A 14,633-nucleotide genomic window follows, 5' to 3' on the forward strand; every position below is an offset into this window, starting at 1 on the left:
AACATAATGATGATAAAGAAAATACGTCTCTCTCTTCTAATCTTTTCTTGGGTCTGTCATTCTATGGATTTTGACACCCTTGTCGTCTAATTCACCAACAACTGCGATATCTTGTGGAGTAATGAATATGTTTTGTGATTTTGGATATCTCTTTAATTCTTTCAACAACAACTTTATACTAATTGAACGGTTAACAGAATCCATATAAACATCAAATTCATCCAAACCTCTAATACGGGAATTCATGACCTTCCAAATAGACAACAACAACGAAATTTGAGAGAACGACTTTTCACCACCAGATAAAGATTCCACAGTACGTTTTCCTGATTCATTACCAGTGTTAACTTGCAATTTTAATGTCTTTTCATTGAAATCAAACTTCAATGTCCCTTGGAAACCTCTCAATTGCATGGCCTTTTCAAATGTTCGTTGTGCATCACCAATAGATGAACGGATAGTTGTATTCAAAAAACGCAATCTAATATTCATCTCACTACTCAAATTTCTTGCTGTTGAAGTTACCATAGCCAATACCTCTTCAGCTTTATCACTTTCTTGTTTTGCCTTTTCTACTTGTACTAAAACTTCTTCAAGCGAACTTCCAATTTCTTGTTCGGCCTTTTCTAACTCATGTGAAGTTTCTTGGAAATCTCTGGTAATCGACTCCAGAGTGTCTTGAGGGGAGATAGTAACTTCATCTCGAGAACAGTATTCTTCTGCTGCTGTTATTGCACTTGCTAATTTTTCATGACCATCTTTACATACTGCTTCTGCTGCTTTTATTTGCTCCTTCATATTTGTTCGATCATACAAAATATTATTCTTGGTTTCTTTGATCTTTTCTATCTCATACTCAACATTGATTAATTTTCTCTTTATTTTAGCTCGAACAGCATCAATACTTTTGTACCCTTCTTTACATTCGGCAATTTTTTCATTCGTTGAACTACGCTTTTCGTCGATGGTTTTAAGATTCTCAATTAATGATTCATTCAACGCCGTTAATCTTGCAATTTGATTCTTATTTTCTTCAATACGAGTTTGCCATGAACTGATTCTAGAATAGTCCACTTCTTTATCTAATTGATCTTCCAAGTCACTTCTAGCTCTCTTCAATCTTTCCAATGTTTCGGTTATTTCACGCATTTGTGAAATTAGGTGTTCCTTCTTTGCTTCACTTTTCATTTTCAATCCTCTTAATTTTCTATCCAAATCTTTGAAATTTGTATTCTCTTCATCAATTTGACGTTGTAAATCAGCAATTAAGGAAGCTTTACTAGCAGCACCAAATTTAGCCATAGTAGTTGCATAATAAACTGGATCCTGACGGAAAGTATTGTTTTGAAAACTGATTCTATGACCCGAATCCTTCCTAAAAAGAACCAAACTTTGGAATACGTTTCTCTTTTTACAAGCCTCTCTTGCATCTTTGGTGGAGTGAGATATGACGGTTTTTTCAATGGAGTTACTATCAATCAATGTATACAAAACAGTATCAGATTGAACGTGTAACATATCAAGCACAGATTTACAGCTTGGATCAGCTTTACCAGCTTCATAATTCAATCGTTCTGTACGTCTAACAAAAATATTGGCACGAACACCATATCTTTTAAGCATTTGGTCTAATCTGTATCTATCTGATTCATTAGTGACAATAAATGCATCCAAGGATTTACCCAAGACCGTGGACAACAAAGGTTTCCATTCTGTGAATTCAGATTTCACCTGGACATAACTACCTGCTGGACCTATTGGTTCACTATTCCAATCAGTACGGCTCTTTATAGCTCTTACCAATTCGTGCATTTTGTTTCCCCAAGGCGCATACTGTGAAGAGCTTTCCATTTGTAATGCACTTTTTTGTTGGTCCAAGTCCTTCAATCTAGAGTTTGAATCGTCATACTCTCTAGTGAGAGCAATCACTTCAGGATCGCGTCTGTCTTTGAGCTCATTGTATTGGAGCTTCAATTGAGTTCTTCTATTTTCAGTTTCGTTAATTTCTTTTTTAACATTTTCCAAGTTTTCATTCAAAGTTTCTCTGCTTCCACCTTGAAGTTCATCAATTTTTCTTTGTTCTATTCTAATCAGCTTTTCGGTATTTTTGATTTCGTTCTCTAAATTTTTGATTTCCCCAATATTCTTTTGTGTTTCAGCTTTATTCACATCTAATTCTGATTTCAATTCGGAACGTTTTGCTCGTAGAGTATCAAGCTCGGTGGATTTCTCTGTCAATTTTGCTTCTTCTTGGTGCAATTCTTCAACAAGTGATTCTCTTTTGGGAAGCAAAGCAGTTGTATTTGCATCACATTCTTCAAGTTGATTCTGGAATTCTTGTACCTTCTGTTGAAGGATTGCAACCTCTTTTTCCTTTCTCTTAATCACTCTTTCAATACTGACAACATTAAACCAATGAATTTTTGCACTCAAAACTTGCAATCTATTTCTCAACGCATCGTTTGTTCTGTGACGATTGTGGATCTTTACAATTGCTTTATATTCCTTTTTTGCCTTTAGTGCAATCGCAGCTGCATTCTGAATTTTACCTTCTAATTCTTGAACACTATTAGCAGATTCACTATAATTGTTGAGAATATCGGTAATAAATGCACCATCCATGAAAAATTCATATTTGTCTTTGTCACTGGAGGAGGTTAAAAACTCTCTAGCTTTATCTTGTGATAAAAACGCAAGTGGGTTATCAACTGTGATGGAAAATTTATAAAGCATCTCATCCAAATCACTCTTCTTATGTGAAACAGTCTTACCATTAGATGTTTTTAAGGAATATGAATTACCACCTTGTCTTTGTAACTTTCTCTCCACAATGATTTTATTTCCATACACATTAGGTTTATAAGCATCAGGACCTTCATTTTTAAATACAATCGTGATTCTAGAAACGGACTTTCCATCCTTGATCAAATCCTTAATTGAACTACCTCTATTAGTATCAGTTGCTTTAGCTCCCAATCCCACAGAAATACCAGTTAAAACTGCACTCTTACCAGACCCATTTCTCCCAATGATAAAATTAAGTTGTGGCCCCAACTCTAATTCAAATGAATCGTGACACATAAAATTTTTCAAGGATAATTTTTCAATAACACCTGCTTGGGCTGGTGCCGAGCTTGAATTAGGGTCATCTTCATCTTCATCATCTTCATCTTCATCTTCAGAATCTTCTTCAGACTCAGACTCAGATCCAGATTCTGAACCAGATGATGCGTCAGATTCAATCTCATTATCATGACCATTCTGAATTCTGCCGTTTGGAGCTTGAGTCATCATTCTTGGCTTCTTTCTTGTTGAAGAAGACTGCAATAATTGTGTCATGTGATCATGGATACCATATCCACCGTTCTAAAAAATTAGTTAGTATTTTGATTATGAATTGATGAACATTGATTAGTCAGAAAGTTACATACCGTAGCATCAAAAGAAAGATCGTCTTCACGACTTCTTTTAGCCGATGTAGTCATTTATGAATTACTGTATAATGTATTTCAATAAGATGTAAAAATGACTTATGGAGGTCGAAATTAAACAAAACAATATTGTTGTGTGTATGATTTCCACAAAGGATGAATTAATCCAAAAAAAAAAAAAGAAAAGGAAAAAAAAAAGAAAGTCGCGTCCACGCGGATTTTTTTTTTTTTTAATTCTATTTTTTACGTGAACCAATTACGTAAGAACCAGACATCAGGTCGTGCATAATGATCAAGCCCATTCAATGGTCTAGATTTGATTTCAAATATTGGTAACCTTTCAGTAATTATAACAAAAGTGGGAACAATCCCACCGTCTACGTGTAATATGAATTAAATTGAGGATTTTCTCTCCAGCATGGTATTAGTCTCCACCTGACGCAAACTTGTGTCCATCAGTTCGCAACTAAATGCATCGAGTATTTTTTTTTTCCTTCCTTCCATTTTCTTATCTTTTATAAACGGCTCAGCGCCATAAGTTCAACTTTTTATTATCTCTTTAGAACAACAATGTTTCATTTTATATCATTTATAATATGTATATCACTATGTTGTCTGAGAGTTTGGGGGTATCCACAGTCAATACTTTCTTATAAGATTTCTCCAAAAATTGTTATAGTGTCAATGTTTCAACCTGAAGAAGAAGCATGGACTTCGAAAATCAATTTCGTTCATAATTTACCAATTCCCGGATTACATCCCTTATATCCAAATGTTCATTGTACTGAAAATTATGATATCTGTCATTTTACTACAGGTGAAGGAGAAATCAACGCTGCTAGTTCAGTAGCATTTTTAATCTCAAACCCAACATTTGATTTTTCTAAAACTTATTGGTTATTGGCAGGTATTGGTGGAGGTGATCCAAATAAGGTTACTACTGGTTCAGTCACTTTTGCAAAATATGCCATTCAAGTGGGTTTACTGTATCAAATTGACTCAAGAGAATTGGATCCAGAAAAATATAAAGATTGGTCAACTGGATATTTTAGTTATGGTACGAAGAATCCTAATGATTACCCAGATTCTGTGTATGGAACAGAAGTATTTGAGGTGAATCAAAAATTAAGAGATAGGGCTATGAAACTTTCATTAAAAAATAAAGACCTTTTGAAAATTGGTGATGATGATAATATTAATTTAAGAAAATGGTATTCCCACCCAGCTAGTTCAAATCCAGATATTCTTGCATGTGACGTATTGACCAGTGATAATTACTTTACTGGACATGTATTAAATGATTATTTTAACCAATATACAAAGTTAATCACTAATGGAACAGCCAACTATTGTTCAAGTGCCCAGGAAGAAAATGCTAGTTTGGAGTCATTTATTAGAGTTGCTAAAACAGGGTTTATTGATTATGAGAGAATTGTTATTATGAGAACAATATCAAATTTTGTTGCTAAGCCAAAGAACTTATCAATAGATCCAATAGAGTTTTTCAATGAGTATCCCAAAGGTGGATTTCAACATGCATTGGATAATTTATACATTGGTGGTTGGCCATTTGTTGATGATGTAATAAATAACTGGGATGAATTATATGAACTGGGAGACGCCTTCAAAGCTGATAATTATTTAGGTGATTTATTTGGTACTCTTGGTAATGATGATAAAAGAGATTTTGGTAAGGACTCCTATAAGATAACAGAGATTTAAAATGGTACCTAATAATGAATGCCAAGCAAATTCAAATTAAATCCCTAACGTTTTTTTTTTTTCTAAAATATTGGCAGGGGCAAGAAATTACAGGGGATTGTTTTTTTTTTCTTTTTTTTTTTTTGTAATTGCAAAATGAATCCTTATACCGAGTCAATGTAGATGTTTAATAATAAAAGTTAATTATTTATTTTGGATACAAAAGTATACCTTTCCTATGCTCTGCTCATCAGATGAAGAAATTTACCCAAAACGATGCTCAAATAAACAAACGTTTCAACGGAAGGCTCAGGTGCGGAAAGCTTTTGGGTCCAATTGGTAATACAAAGATAGGCTTACAATGCATTGTTAACAAAGCACAAAAGTTTTTCTGTTCTTTCTTTATCAATGCTGATTACTTCCATTTTCTGTCTACCTTCCGATGGAACGGCATTTTTCTTTCAATCCACTTACTTTGGATAATTTCAGTTATTGAATTCCCTAATTAGGTAGATACATTGCGTAACGCACAGGGGACTAAATTCTACAAATGCGGAACAATAATTCAATTTAATTTAATTTAATTTGAAAGAACGATAAATTGATAAAAGATAATTCATTGACTCCTATTTTGAAAAAGGAGATGCCTTTTACTCATCATATATGTTTCTTCCCATTATATGTCGATAGAAATGAATGAATTATTATTATTTTTTTGGGACTATAAATATCTCTGACAATTTCCTGTTGGTTGGATTTTTATTTCTTCTTTCTTAACTATCATCACCAAACCATGAAGTTTTCAACCATTTTAGGAGTAACATCTGCTGTTATTTCAAGTACTATCGCTAGTCCACTTTTCAAACGTGACATTAATGAAACTGCTTTAGCTGAAGAAGTTGTTGATACTACAAACAACAATATTCAAACTTCTTATGGTAAACCATTTGCTGTTTATCAACCAAAAGCATTCATTATTTCTATGTTTGAATTAGAAAGAGATCCATGGTTAAAAGCATTGGATTTTGTTCATAATATTACTGTTCCTGGTTTATCTCCAGTTTACCCAACTATTCACTGTACTACTAATTATACAATTTGTCAAATTACTACTGGTGAAGGTGAAATTAATGCTGCTAGTTCAATGACTGCTTTAGCATTAAATCCATTATTTGATTTAACTAAAACTTATTTCTTAGTTGCTGGTATTGCTGGTGGTGAACCAGAATATACTACTTTAGGTGGTGTTACATTTGCTAAATATGCTGTTCAAGTTGGTTTGGAATATCAATTAGCTTATGAAGATTATATTGAAACTAATCCTGATTGGGTTTCTGGTTATATTCCATATGGTACTGATAATCAAAATTCTTATCCTGGAAATGTTTATGGTACTGAAGTTTTTGAACTTAATGAAGCATTAAGAGATAGAGCATTTGATTTAGCTTCTAATGTTACTTTAAACAATGGTAATAAATTGAATGCTAAATTTAGAAAATTATATAATGAAACTGCTGCTAGAGGGGATGCTAAAGCTGTTAAATGTGATGTTTTAACTAGTGATAATTATTTCACTGGTAATGTATTGAATGATTATTTTGCTAATTATACCAAATTGATGACTAACGGTTCAGCTACTTATTGTTCTACTGCACAAGAAGATAATGCTACTTTGGAAGTTTTAACAAGATTGAACAAGTATGGTTTAGTTGATTATGATAGAATTGTGGTTATGAGAACTATTTCTGATTTCTCAAGACCTCCTCCAAGTATGTCAACTTATGAATATTTCTTTAACAGAACTGATGGTGGTATTTCTGCCAGTTTGGATAATTTGGTTATTGGTGGTACTCCAATTATTCATGATATCATTCAAAACTGGGACAAAGTTTATGAAAAAGGTATCAAGTACACTTCTAAGAATTACGTTGGTGATATTTTCGCTACCTTGGGTGGAACTCCAGATTTTGGAAAATCATCTTTTGAAATTGCTTAAGTTGATAATTAAACAAAAATAAAAATAAAGGAATACAACCCATTTTTATATCCATGTATTAGGAAATTGTTTTCTTGATACACACTTCATTTCTATACGTTGTTAGATTAATTTATATTTCATTCAAAATATAATTATAATTATTATTACTATTATTAAAATCATTACTACTATAAATACACTGTATTAAATATATATATATATATAAATATAAAAAGAAACAATGAACACATTCAAGAAGAAAATTATGTTTAAGTATATTGTATACCAAAAGAAAAATGGAAAATTGGTTTTTTTTTTCTAAAAAAAAAATTAGTCTATAACTAAATTTCAAGCTTTTCGTCTTTAGAAAAATGCAAATCATGAAACTCTGAGCTTCGTTTAATAACAGCTGTATCGCCTTCATCAGCAGTTACTCCAGATGTGTCCCCAGTGGATTCTTCATGGTATTGATCATCTTCGTCTTCATCCTCTAAACCTCCTGCTTCATTTGTAATTGGGGATGTGAAAGCTACATTAACTCGAGTTTCTGGTACTTCATCATCATCGTCATCAACAACCTTCTCCTCTTCGTCATCATTAAAGATTTCATGGTAATTGGCAATCAATTTCTCCAATACTAAATTCATAAATCCAAAGTTGTTAATCAAAATATCCAAGTTACTTGCTTCAGTTAAAGCAGGTCCAATAACAGTTGCCAAATTTGAATAAGACATTTTATTGGTTGCACTGTGAACACTGATTCTATTCAAGTGTTTGATCAATGCTTTTAAGGTGTTGTAGTTGGCAATTGGTAAAGAAGTTAATGTGTTTTGATACTTGATAATATCAACTTCTTTGGAAATTTCACTATCATTACATTCTTGTTCTTGTCTTAACTCAAAGAATTGATTGATCACATCATCTGTTAACAAAGCATCTGGTAATTCACGGAAATAAGATTTCACAATACTTGTTAACGCATGAGTATCATAGCCCTTGTCGTCAAAATTAAGTTTACCATACTTATCAATGGTTTGTTTGATCGATGCCAATTCACTAATAGAAGTACTAATACGATAAACCCCAACATCTTTAATACCAATCTCTTCAATCTCATCAAATATTTCTTGCAAAAACTTTGGAACAAGTGATTGCTCTCTAGAGCAAACAAAGCTGATTGGAACACCAAAAATAGGATTACCACCGATTTTCATGTTCAAAGACTTTGAATGGAACCAATGACGGTTGGCATAACTCAAATGCACTAACCATTCATTCAAATTCAAATCATCTGTAGCTTGGAAGAAATATGCATCACCAGCTTCTGAATCAATCTTAAAACACAATGCCATAAGATACACTGGGAAAATTTTCATCAGTTTCAAAGGAATAACTAAAGTAGGTTTTTTAGTAAGTTCAAGCTGAGTTTCTGGATTAGGTAACTCTTTAACAGAAACCACTCTCTCTGGTACACTGGTATTTCCCGACAAAGAAAAAGGTCTTGATTTGGTGAATAACCCACTGATTTTAAACCTGGATGAAGAATTGGACTTGTAAGACAATGATTGACGTTTGAGTGAAGTGTTTGATGTTTTTCTTGTTAATGTGTGCATTCCATTCAAACCACTATTAGAACCATTCACAGCAGAGTTGCCACTTGCTGAGGAAATACTATTGTAAGGTGTGTTGATCGATGTCGGATGAGTTTTTGAATCTCTTGATTGTTTCTTTTGGTTATCAACCAACAAGATGTGATTTTGTTCTCTCATCACATTTCTAAAGATTCTATACTTTTCAACTGGAGAAAATTCACGGTAGTTTTGTTGATTAACTAATGATTCATCAAGTTTCAATAAAAAGTCAAACTCATGAGAATCGTGGAAACTGAACTCACCAGCAGTACCATTACCAGATTCACCTTCAAAATCTTCAACACTTAATTCTCTAATCAATTTGTAAATCAAGTATCTCTTGTTGAAATTAATCATATTTTTGAAATAAGAAGGACATTTATCGGTTTCAATCAAGTTTTCAATAATCCAACCAAAACAAGGCAACAATGGTTCAGTTGATTGTAAATCATGGATTGTGATATGCTGAGGTAACAACAGATCGATATCATCAAAGTTATTTCCTTCTTGATGGTGACGCTGCAATGATTGTGCTGCTCTTACCCACAAGTTTGAGAACACTCTGGACTCGGGTGAGTAAACAACATTGATAATAGCTGTCTCAATACATGATGGAATATTACCAGTTCCTTCAAATACAAATTGGTTGTCACTCATTTTCAACTTGGACACTTTGGCCATAATCAACAAAGTTTTCATTCTGTCCAATCTTTCATCAGAAGTAATGTTCAAGTCAGTCAACTGCACAAGTAAATAGCTTTTGAATTTAAAATAAACCTTGAACAATTTGCGGAAAACTAATGGGAATGTCTTCAATAACAATTGGCGATCGTTTGGCATAACCAAAGATTCAAAAAAGTTGAAAATATTGGAGACTATAATTTGATCATCTGGAGTAGATGTCTTTTGCAAACTAAAATCAAGCAACGCATTCTTCTCAAATGAGTTTTCCAAAATTTTGTAAACCTTAACCCAATCCTCTGCCTTGATACCCTTGTAGAATACAGCTAACAACTTGTTGAACTTGTACAAGAATTTTTCTATCTTATGGACATTTCGATGACTTGGCAAGTTTCTATTCATTGGAACTTCGTGAAGTGAATTATTGAATCTAAACTCGTGAATCAAATATTCGTCAAATTTCAGAACTTCCACCGGACGATAGGTTTTCTTAACAAAAAGTTTCTTCAATTTCTTGTAATAAGTAACCAAACTTTCAAACGATCTTTCTAATGAGTTATCAATCTTGTTTGAATTGTACCATTGTAAAATTTCATTACTGAACAACTTCAATAATTTAATAAGAATATTCTTGTTTGCCAAGTCCAATGAGAAATTGGAGTAAAAATTGTTAATCAAAACGATCAACACTTTCAAAATGTTAATCTGAATCTTCAACAATAATTCATAATCAACTTCACCCAATTCGTTCAAATCAACGGCTGTATCCAAATCCCAATTTGGGAAATTAATTGGCAATTCTGGACCTCCTTTGTTAAAGTTAGGCTCACCTTTAGTACCTTTATCTGGGTCGCCATTATACTTCTTGAGCAAATAATTCTTCTTCATTACCGAAATAACAGCATTTCCAGAATTAACAAATCTATGAGCTAATTTTTCCAATAAATCTTTAGTAGTCATAAAGGAGTTATAGTTCAACAAAAACACAAATCTATACTCAGTCATATCAAGGTGAACATCACGATGAAAGTATCTGGAGTCAAGTAGTAACAAATCAATCAACTTGTCCACTGTCGCGTATTTAGGGATGAACTTATACATCCGCTTAATGTTGCCGTCGACAGTCATATCACTTTGATTGTTAGCATTGGAATTACCCAAGTTGTTAGTATTATTCTTTGGTGATAACAGGAAATTTGTAAATTTGTCTGAATTCAAAATAACATCAACATCAATACCCAAGCCCGGAACATCATCATCGTCATCGCCGGCAACAAAATCTTCACTTCCACCACCTGTGACAACACCCAAAGATTGTGATGAATAATCGTCCACCTCGGAAATAAAGTCGTCAATTCTGAAGGTCAACCCCGAATCAACAACAAAATTATGCTTGTTAATCGATGGATCTAATGGTGGTGTTACTAATTTTTCGTCTGAGTTGGTTAATTCATCATATTTGACCAAGTTTATTTTGAAATAACGATTATTAAATGTAGGGAGTCGCATTGTTGGGTTGAACTCGGCACGACTATTTGTTTCACTTGAATGTTGAGTTGAATCTATTGAATTTATAGATACACTTGATCTGTTACCAGCAGTTCTTAAGAATGATAATTCCAATGGAGTGGATGGAATAACTGAAATTGTGTTGGAAATATTTAAATAAGCTTCTGGCAATTCAGGTTCCAAATTTACCGATAACTTCATAATCTTTTCCAAATTGATTGAATCACAATTCAATTCTATCAAACGTAACAACTTATTCTTCAAGTCGGAGTTTGAGCTTCTGTGTCTCATTGGGGGTCTGGATCCGTCCATTTTTCTATCATCACTATTAGAGCCCAAGTACAAGACTTGATTTAAACTTTCGTTAGAAAACATAAAACCCATGGAGTCGTATCGACGTATGACATCGTCATTATATTTAATAATATCGTCATGATTGTTCAAGTTGGCCAAGTAATCGTTCCATCTATCGAATGAGTAGTTGATTCTCTTCCAAATCGATTCTGTTTCATATATATCCACACTCTTGTCAACACCAACACTATTATTGATTACCAAATCACCAAAGTAAGGAATGACCCTTTCTTTAGGATAGATTTTACCTAATCCTCTTGGAGCCATGATATGATATGAGTCCTTGGAATTAAAATCTCTAGCATCTTCATTGTTTAAATGTGGTGATTTGCTCAGGTCTATAGAAGACTCATTAATCAAGTATCTTCTATCCAATTCAAACAACACCGGAGACCAGTCATTCTTCAATAATTTGATATAATCAGGAGACACCAAACACCAAATTTTGTTCAATCTTAATACTGGTTGGGATAAGATGATTGACGATATACCCAACCATGATGACATATTCCCTGATTTGTCCAACAAACAACCTAAATCGATCCATTTTTCCAATAATCGAGCTTTGGCTTCTAAACTAGCCGAGCTCATGGCTGTGTTTGTGTTCTCAATAAATAAATGGTTAATCAATAACCTTGATAAATAGTGTACATGATAGTCATTATTAAATATCAATGGATTCTTCTTGTAAAAAAAATCTCTATTGGAATCATCGCTAATAGAAGAATATAGTAATAATGACTTATCGATATTGGAATTCCAATTCTGGAAAAATCTTAAATCGATTTCGCTGATGGTATACGCAAAATCAATCAAATTAACCTCCTTCATAAACACCAGGGAATTCAAATCTTGGAATGGCTGGACATTTAAAGGAAGATTGTCATTATTAACCAAGTCAATCAACATTTGTTGTTTCAGCAACATCTTATTCTTGAATATCGTGATATCCTCTAACTCGTGATGATTGATAATTTCCAATATTCTCAATATATACGGAGCTATGTCTGATTTTAACAAATACCCATCAAAATGCTCTTCCAAATTCTTCAAAACTGCAAGGATTCGTTGCACCACTAAATCAATATTGGCCACACCGTCGAATTTTTTTTCAAAGATACAAGACAAGTATATAGATGCAAATTTCAATATTTGACCAAAATCAGGTAAAATAGGCAAAGTACTAACAATTGTTTGAATCGTATGACTGTCGGCAGGGTCCTGGCTGAAAAACAAGAAATGTAACAATGCTTCCAAGGAATTCTTACCATCTTTAAATAAAGGTACAGTGAATGAATGGGAACTGAAGTCATACACTAAATCTGGATGTGGTACTTGCACTTTGAAATAAGTAATTCTGTATTCCGAAATGTCTGCGGATGAAGTTATTGGTAATGATGGTGGAGCAGTAACAGGAGTATTTGGAATACTGCTAGTACGGGGAGGTTCAATTATATCTTTCTTTAATGCCAATGTTGGAGTGTCTACCAATGAATTCTTTCTCAAATTTAGATTTGGTGGCCCATTTGTTGGTGTACTTGTTACAACTGGGCTTGATATCCGTGAAGTATCAAGTGATTTTGATTCAACAAGGGTGGATGTTACTGTATCAACAGTAGCAGTATCATGCACAGTGCTAAGATTATTGTTTGATGTTGGGTTGCAACCTGAGTTTATTAAGCTCCCGCTGCTATTATTACTGTGTTGCATCATTGCCTCGACTTCTTTGGGAATCGGTGGCTCGTCTAATCGAAAACTCCTGATGTTTAGATTTGGAGCTGGTTTGTACAAATATAAGTGGGATCCTTTCAATTCAGCGCGGTATAATTTAAGGTTGTTTTCGGTTACATCACCACCACTAATTATACCATTTAACCAGCTGTGTTTGATGAGCGAAGAATCATGTTCTGGTTTAATCAATGAACTTAATTTAACACCCAGAGTGGATGACGTAGAACCGGGTAGCACCGATATAGATGATGTGGATGATTGTTGTTGTTGATGCATTTGATTGGCACCAATCCTAGGAGACATGTATGATCTTGGAATGCTATTAGTGTTGGAATTGGAATTGGAATTGGAATTTGAGTTTGAGTTTGTTGTGGTAGTTAAGGTGGCACTACTGTGAGTGGAATACTTGTCTGCAGTTGATGCAAAGGATTGTTGACCATGTATTGATGATACATCATCGTATTCATATGGATCATCCACTGAATGCTGCAGTTGGTGGTGGTATTGCAGTTGCAGTTGCAGTTGCAGTTGCAGTTGCGGTTGTGGTTGATGTTGTTTTAGTGGTAAACTTTCACTTGAATCAAACTGTTGATGGGAATATATGAGAGGAGAACCATTATTATTATGAGTAATGCTCTTCCTCTTGTCTTTGTCTCTTCTGCCCCAAATCTTTCTCATGGTTGTCTAAACAAAATAAAAATATACAAAAATATGACACGGGTACGATTCAGTAAGGTTGATTTGATTAATGATCTGATCTGAGATGATATGAACTAATGAATGAACAAAATGAATTATAATCCCGCTTATTTTTCTAATTTATCTTGATTATATGTTGTTGATGATTGGTGTTGTTCTTAGTTGTGCTGTCTTTTTTACAATTTTTTATTTTTTTATGGATAGAATTTTGGCAAAAGGAATGATAAAGGGGAAAAGAAAAAAAAAAAAAAAAGTAGTCAAATTTTTCTCTCTCTCTCTCTCTTTGTTGTTTTGTTTTGTTTTGATTTTTCTTTTTGGTTGTAAGTTTTTTTTTCTTTGTTGTTTCTACTTTGTAAGAGATTTCGTGTATTGAGGTTAAAAATGTTACGTGTATAAGTTAGTCCAAATAATGACTATGATGCTGATTATGATTATGATTATAAGAATGCAACGATAGATCCATGAAATTAAAGTCTATGATGATTGTGCTTATTATTGGGACAATTTTATCGTCTAGTAAATTTTATATCGGCTCTATTTTATTATCTTGAATCAAATGTTGCGTGTCCGCTCTGGTGTCTTTCCATTTTGCTTCTTTTTTGGGGTGAGGCTTAAAAAAACTCAATATATTTCGTCTACAGTATGTTAGTATTGAGTTAATTGTCAAGTTAATTGTCAAGTTAATTGTCAAGTTAATTGTCAAGTTAATTGTAAACAGTATTGTACTGGTAATTCCATTAATACCACTACTAATACCAATATGAATGCTAATATGAATACTAATATTGATACTAAATTGACGTGTGTTTTCTTAATACTGTTCATGCAATTTAAAGCATGCTTACAAAAAATACAAACAACAATTGAAAAATAACAACACGTTAAATTCTTTCCTTTTTCTTCTTCAACCAATGTACA

General features: G+C 33.2%; 4 protein-coding genes across 4 annotated transcripts; 2 read left to right on the forward strand and 2 right to left on the reverse strand. All coding sequences in view use genetic code 12, as the record gives it.

The window, feature by feature from the left end:
- Positions 1 to 36: 36 nt before the first annotated feature.
- SMC6 (DNA repair protein) lies at positions 37 to 3,339 on the reverse strand (the record flags this gene model as incomplete). Its single annotated transcript, XM_002550618.1, has 1 exon — positions 37 to 3,339. The coding sequence occupies one exon, from the start codon at positions 3,337 to 3,339 to the stop codon at positions 37 to 39; it is 3,303 nt and encodes a 1,100-aa protein (XP_002550664.1).
- A 662-nt stretch (positions 3,340 to 4,001) lies between these two features.
- CTRG_04963 (uncharacterized protein) lies at positions 4,002 to 5,153 on the forward strand (the record flags this gene model as incomplete). Its single annotated transcript, XM_002550619.1, has 1 exon — positions 4,002 to 5,153. One exon carries the CDS (start codon positions 4,002 to 4,004, stop codon positions 5,151 to 5,153), a length of 1,152 nt encoding a protein of 383 aa, XP_002550665.1.
- A 772-nt stretch (positions 5,154 to 5,925) lies between these two features.
- Positions 5,926 to 7,128, forward strand: NUP (Nupp; the record flags this gene model as incomplete). Its single annotated transcript, XM_002550620.1, has 1 exon — positions 5,926 to 7,128. The coding sequence occupies one exon, from the start codon at positions 5,926 to 5,928 to the stop codon at positions 7,126 to 7,128; it is 1,203 nt and encodes a 400-aa protein (XP_002550666.1).
- Positions 7,129 to 7,451: 323 nt separating this feature from the next.
- On the reverse strand, positions 7,452 to 13,694 carry BEM2 (Bem2p; the record flags this gene model as incomplete). Its single annotated transcript, XM_002550621.1, has 1 exon — positions 7,452 to 13,694. The coding sequence occupies one exon, from the start codon at positions 13,692 to 13,694 to the stop codon at positions 7,452 to 7,454; it is 6,243 nt and encodes a 2,080-aa protein (XP_002550667.1).
- Positions 13,695 to 14,633: the final 939 nt, after the last annotated feature.

This window comes from Candida tropicalis (assembly GCF_000006335.3).
Source record: "Candida tropicalis MYA-3404 genomic scaffold supercont3.7, whole genome shotgun sequence".
NCBI classification, from domain to species: Eukaryota; Fungi; Ascomycota; class Pichiomycetes; order Serinales; family Debaryomycetaceae; genus Candida; species Candida tropicalis.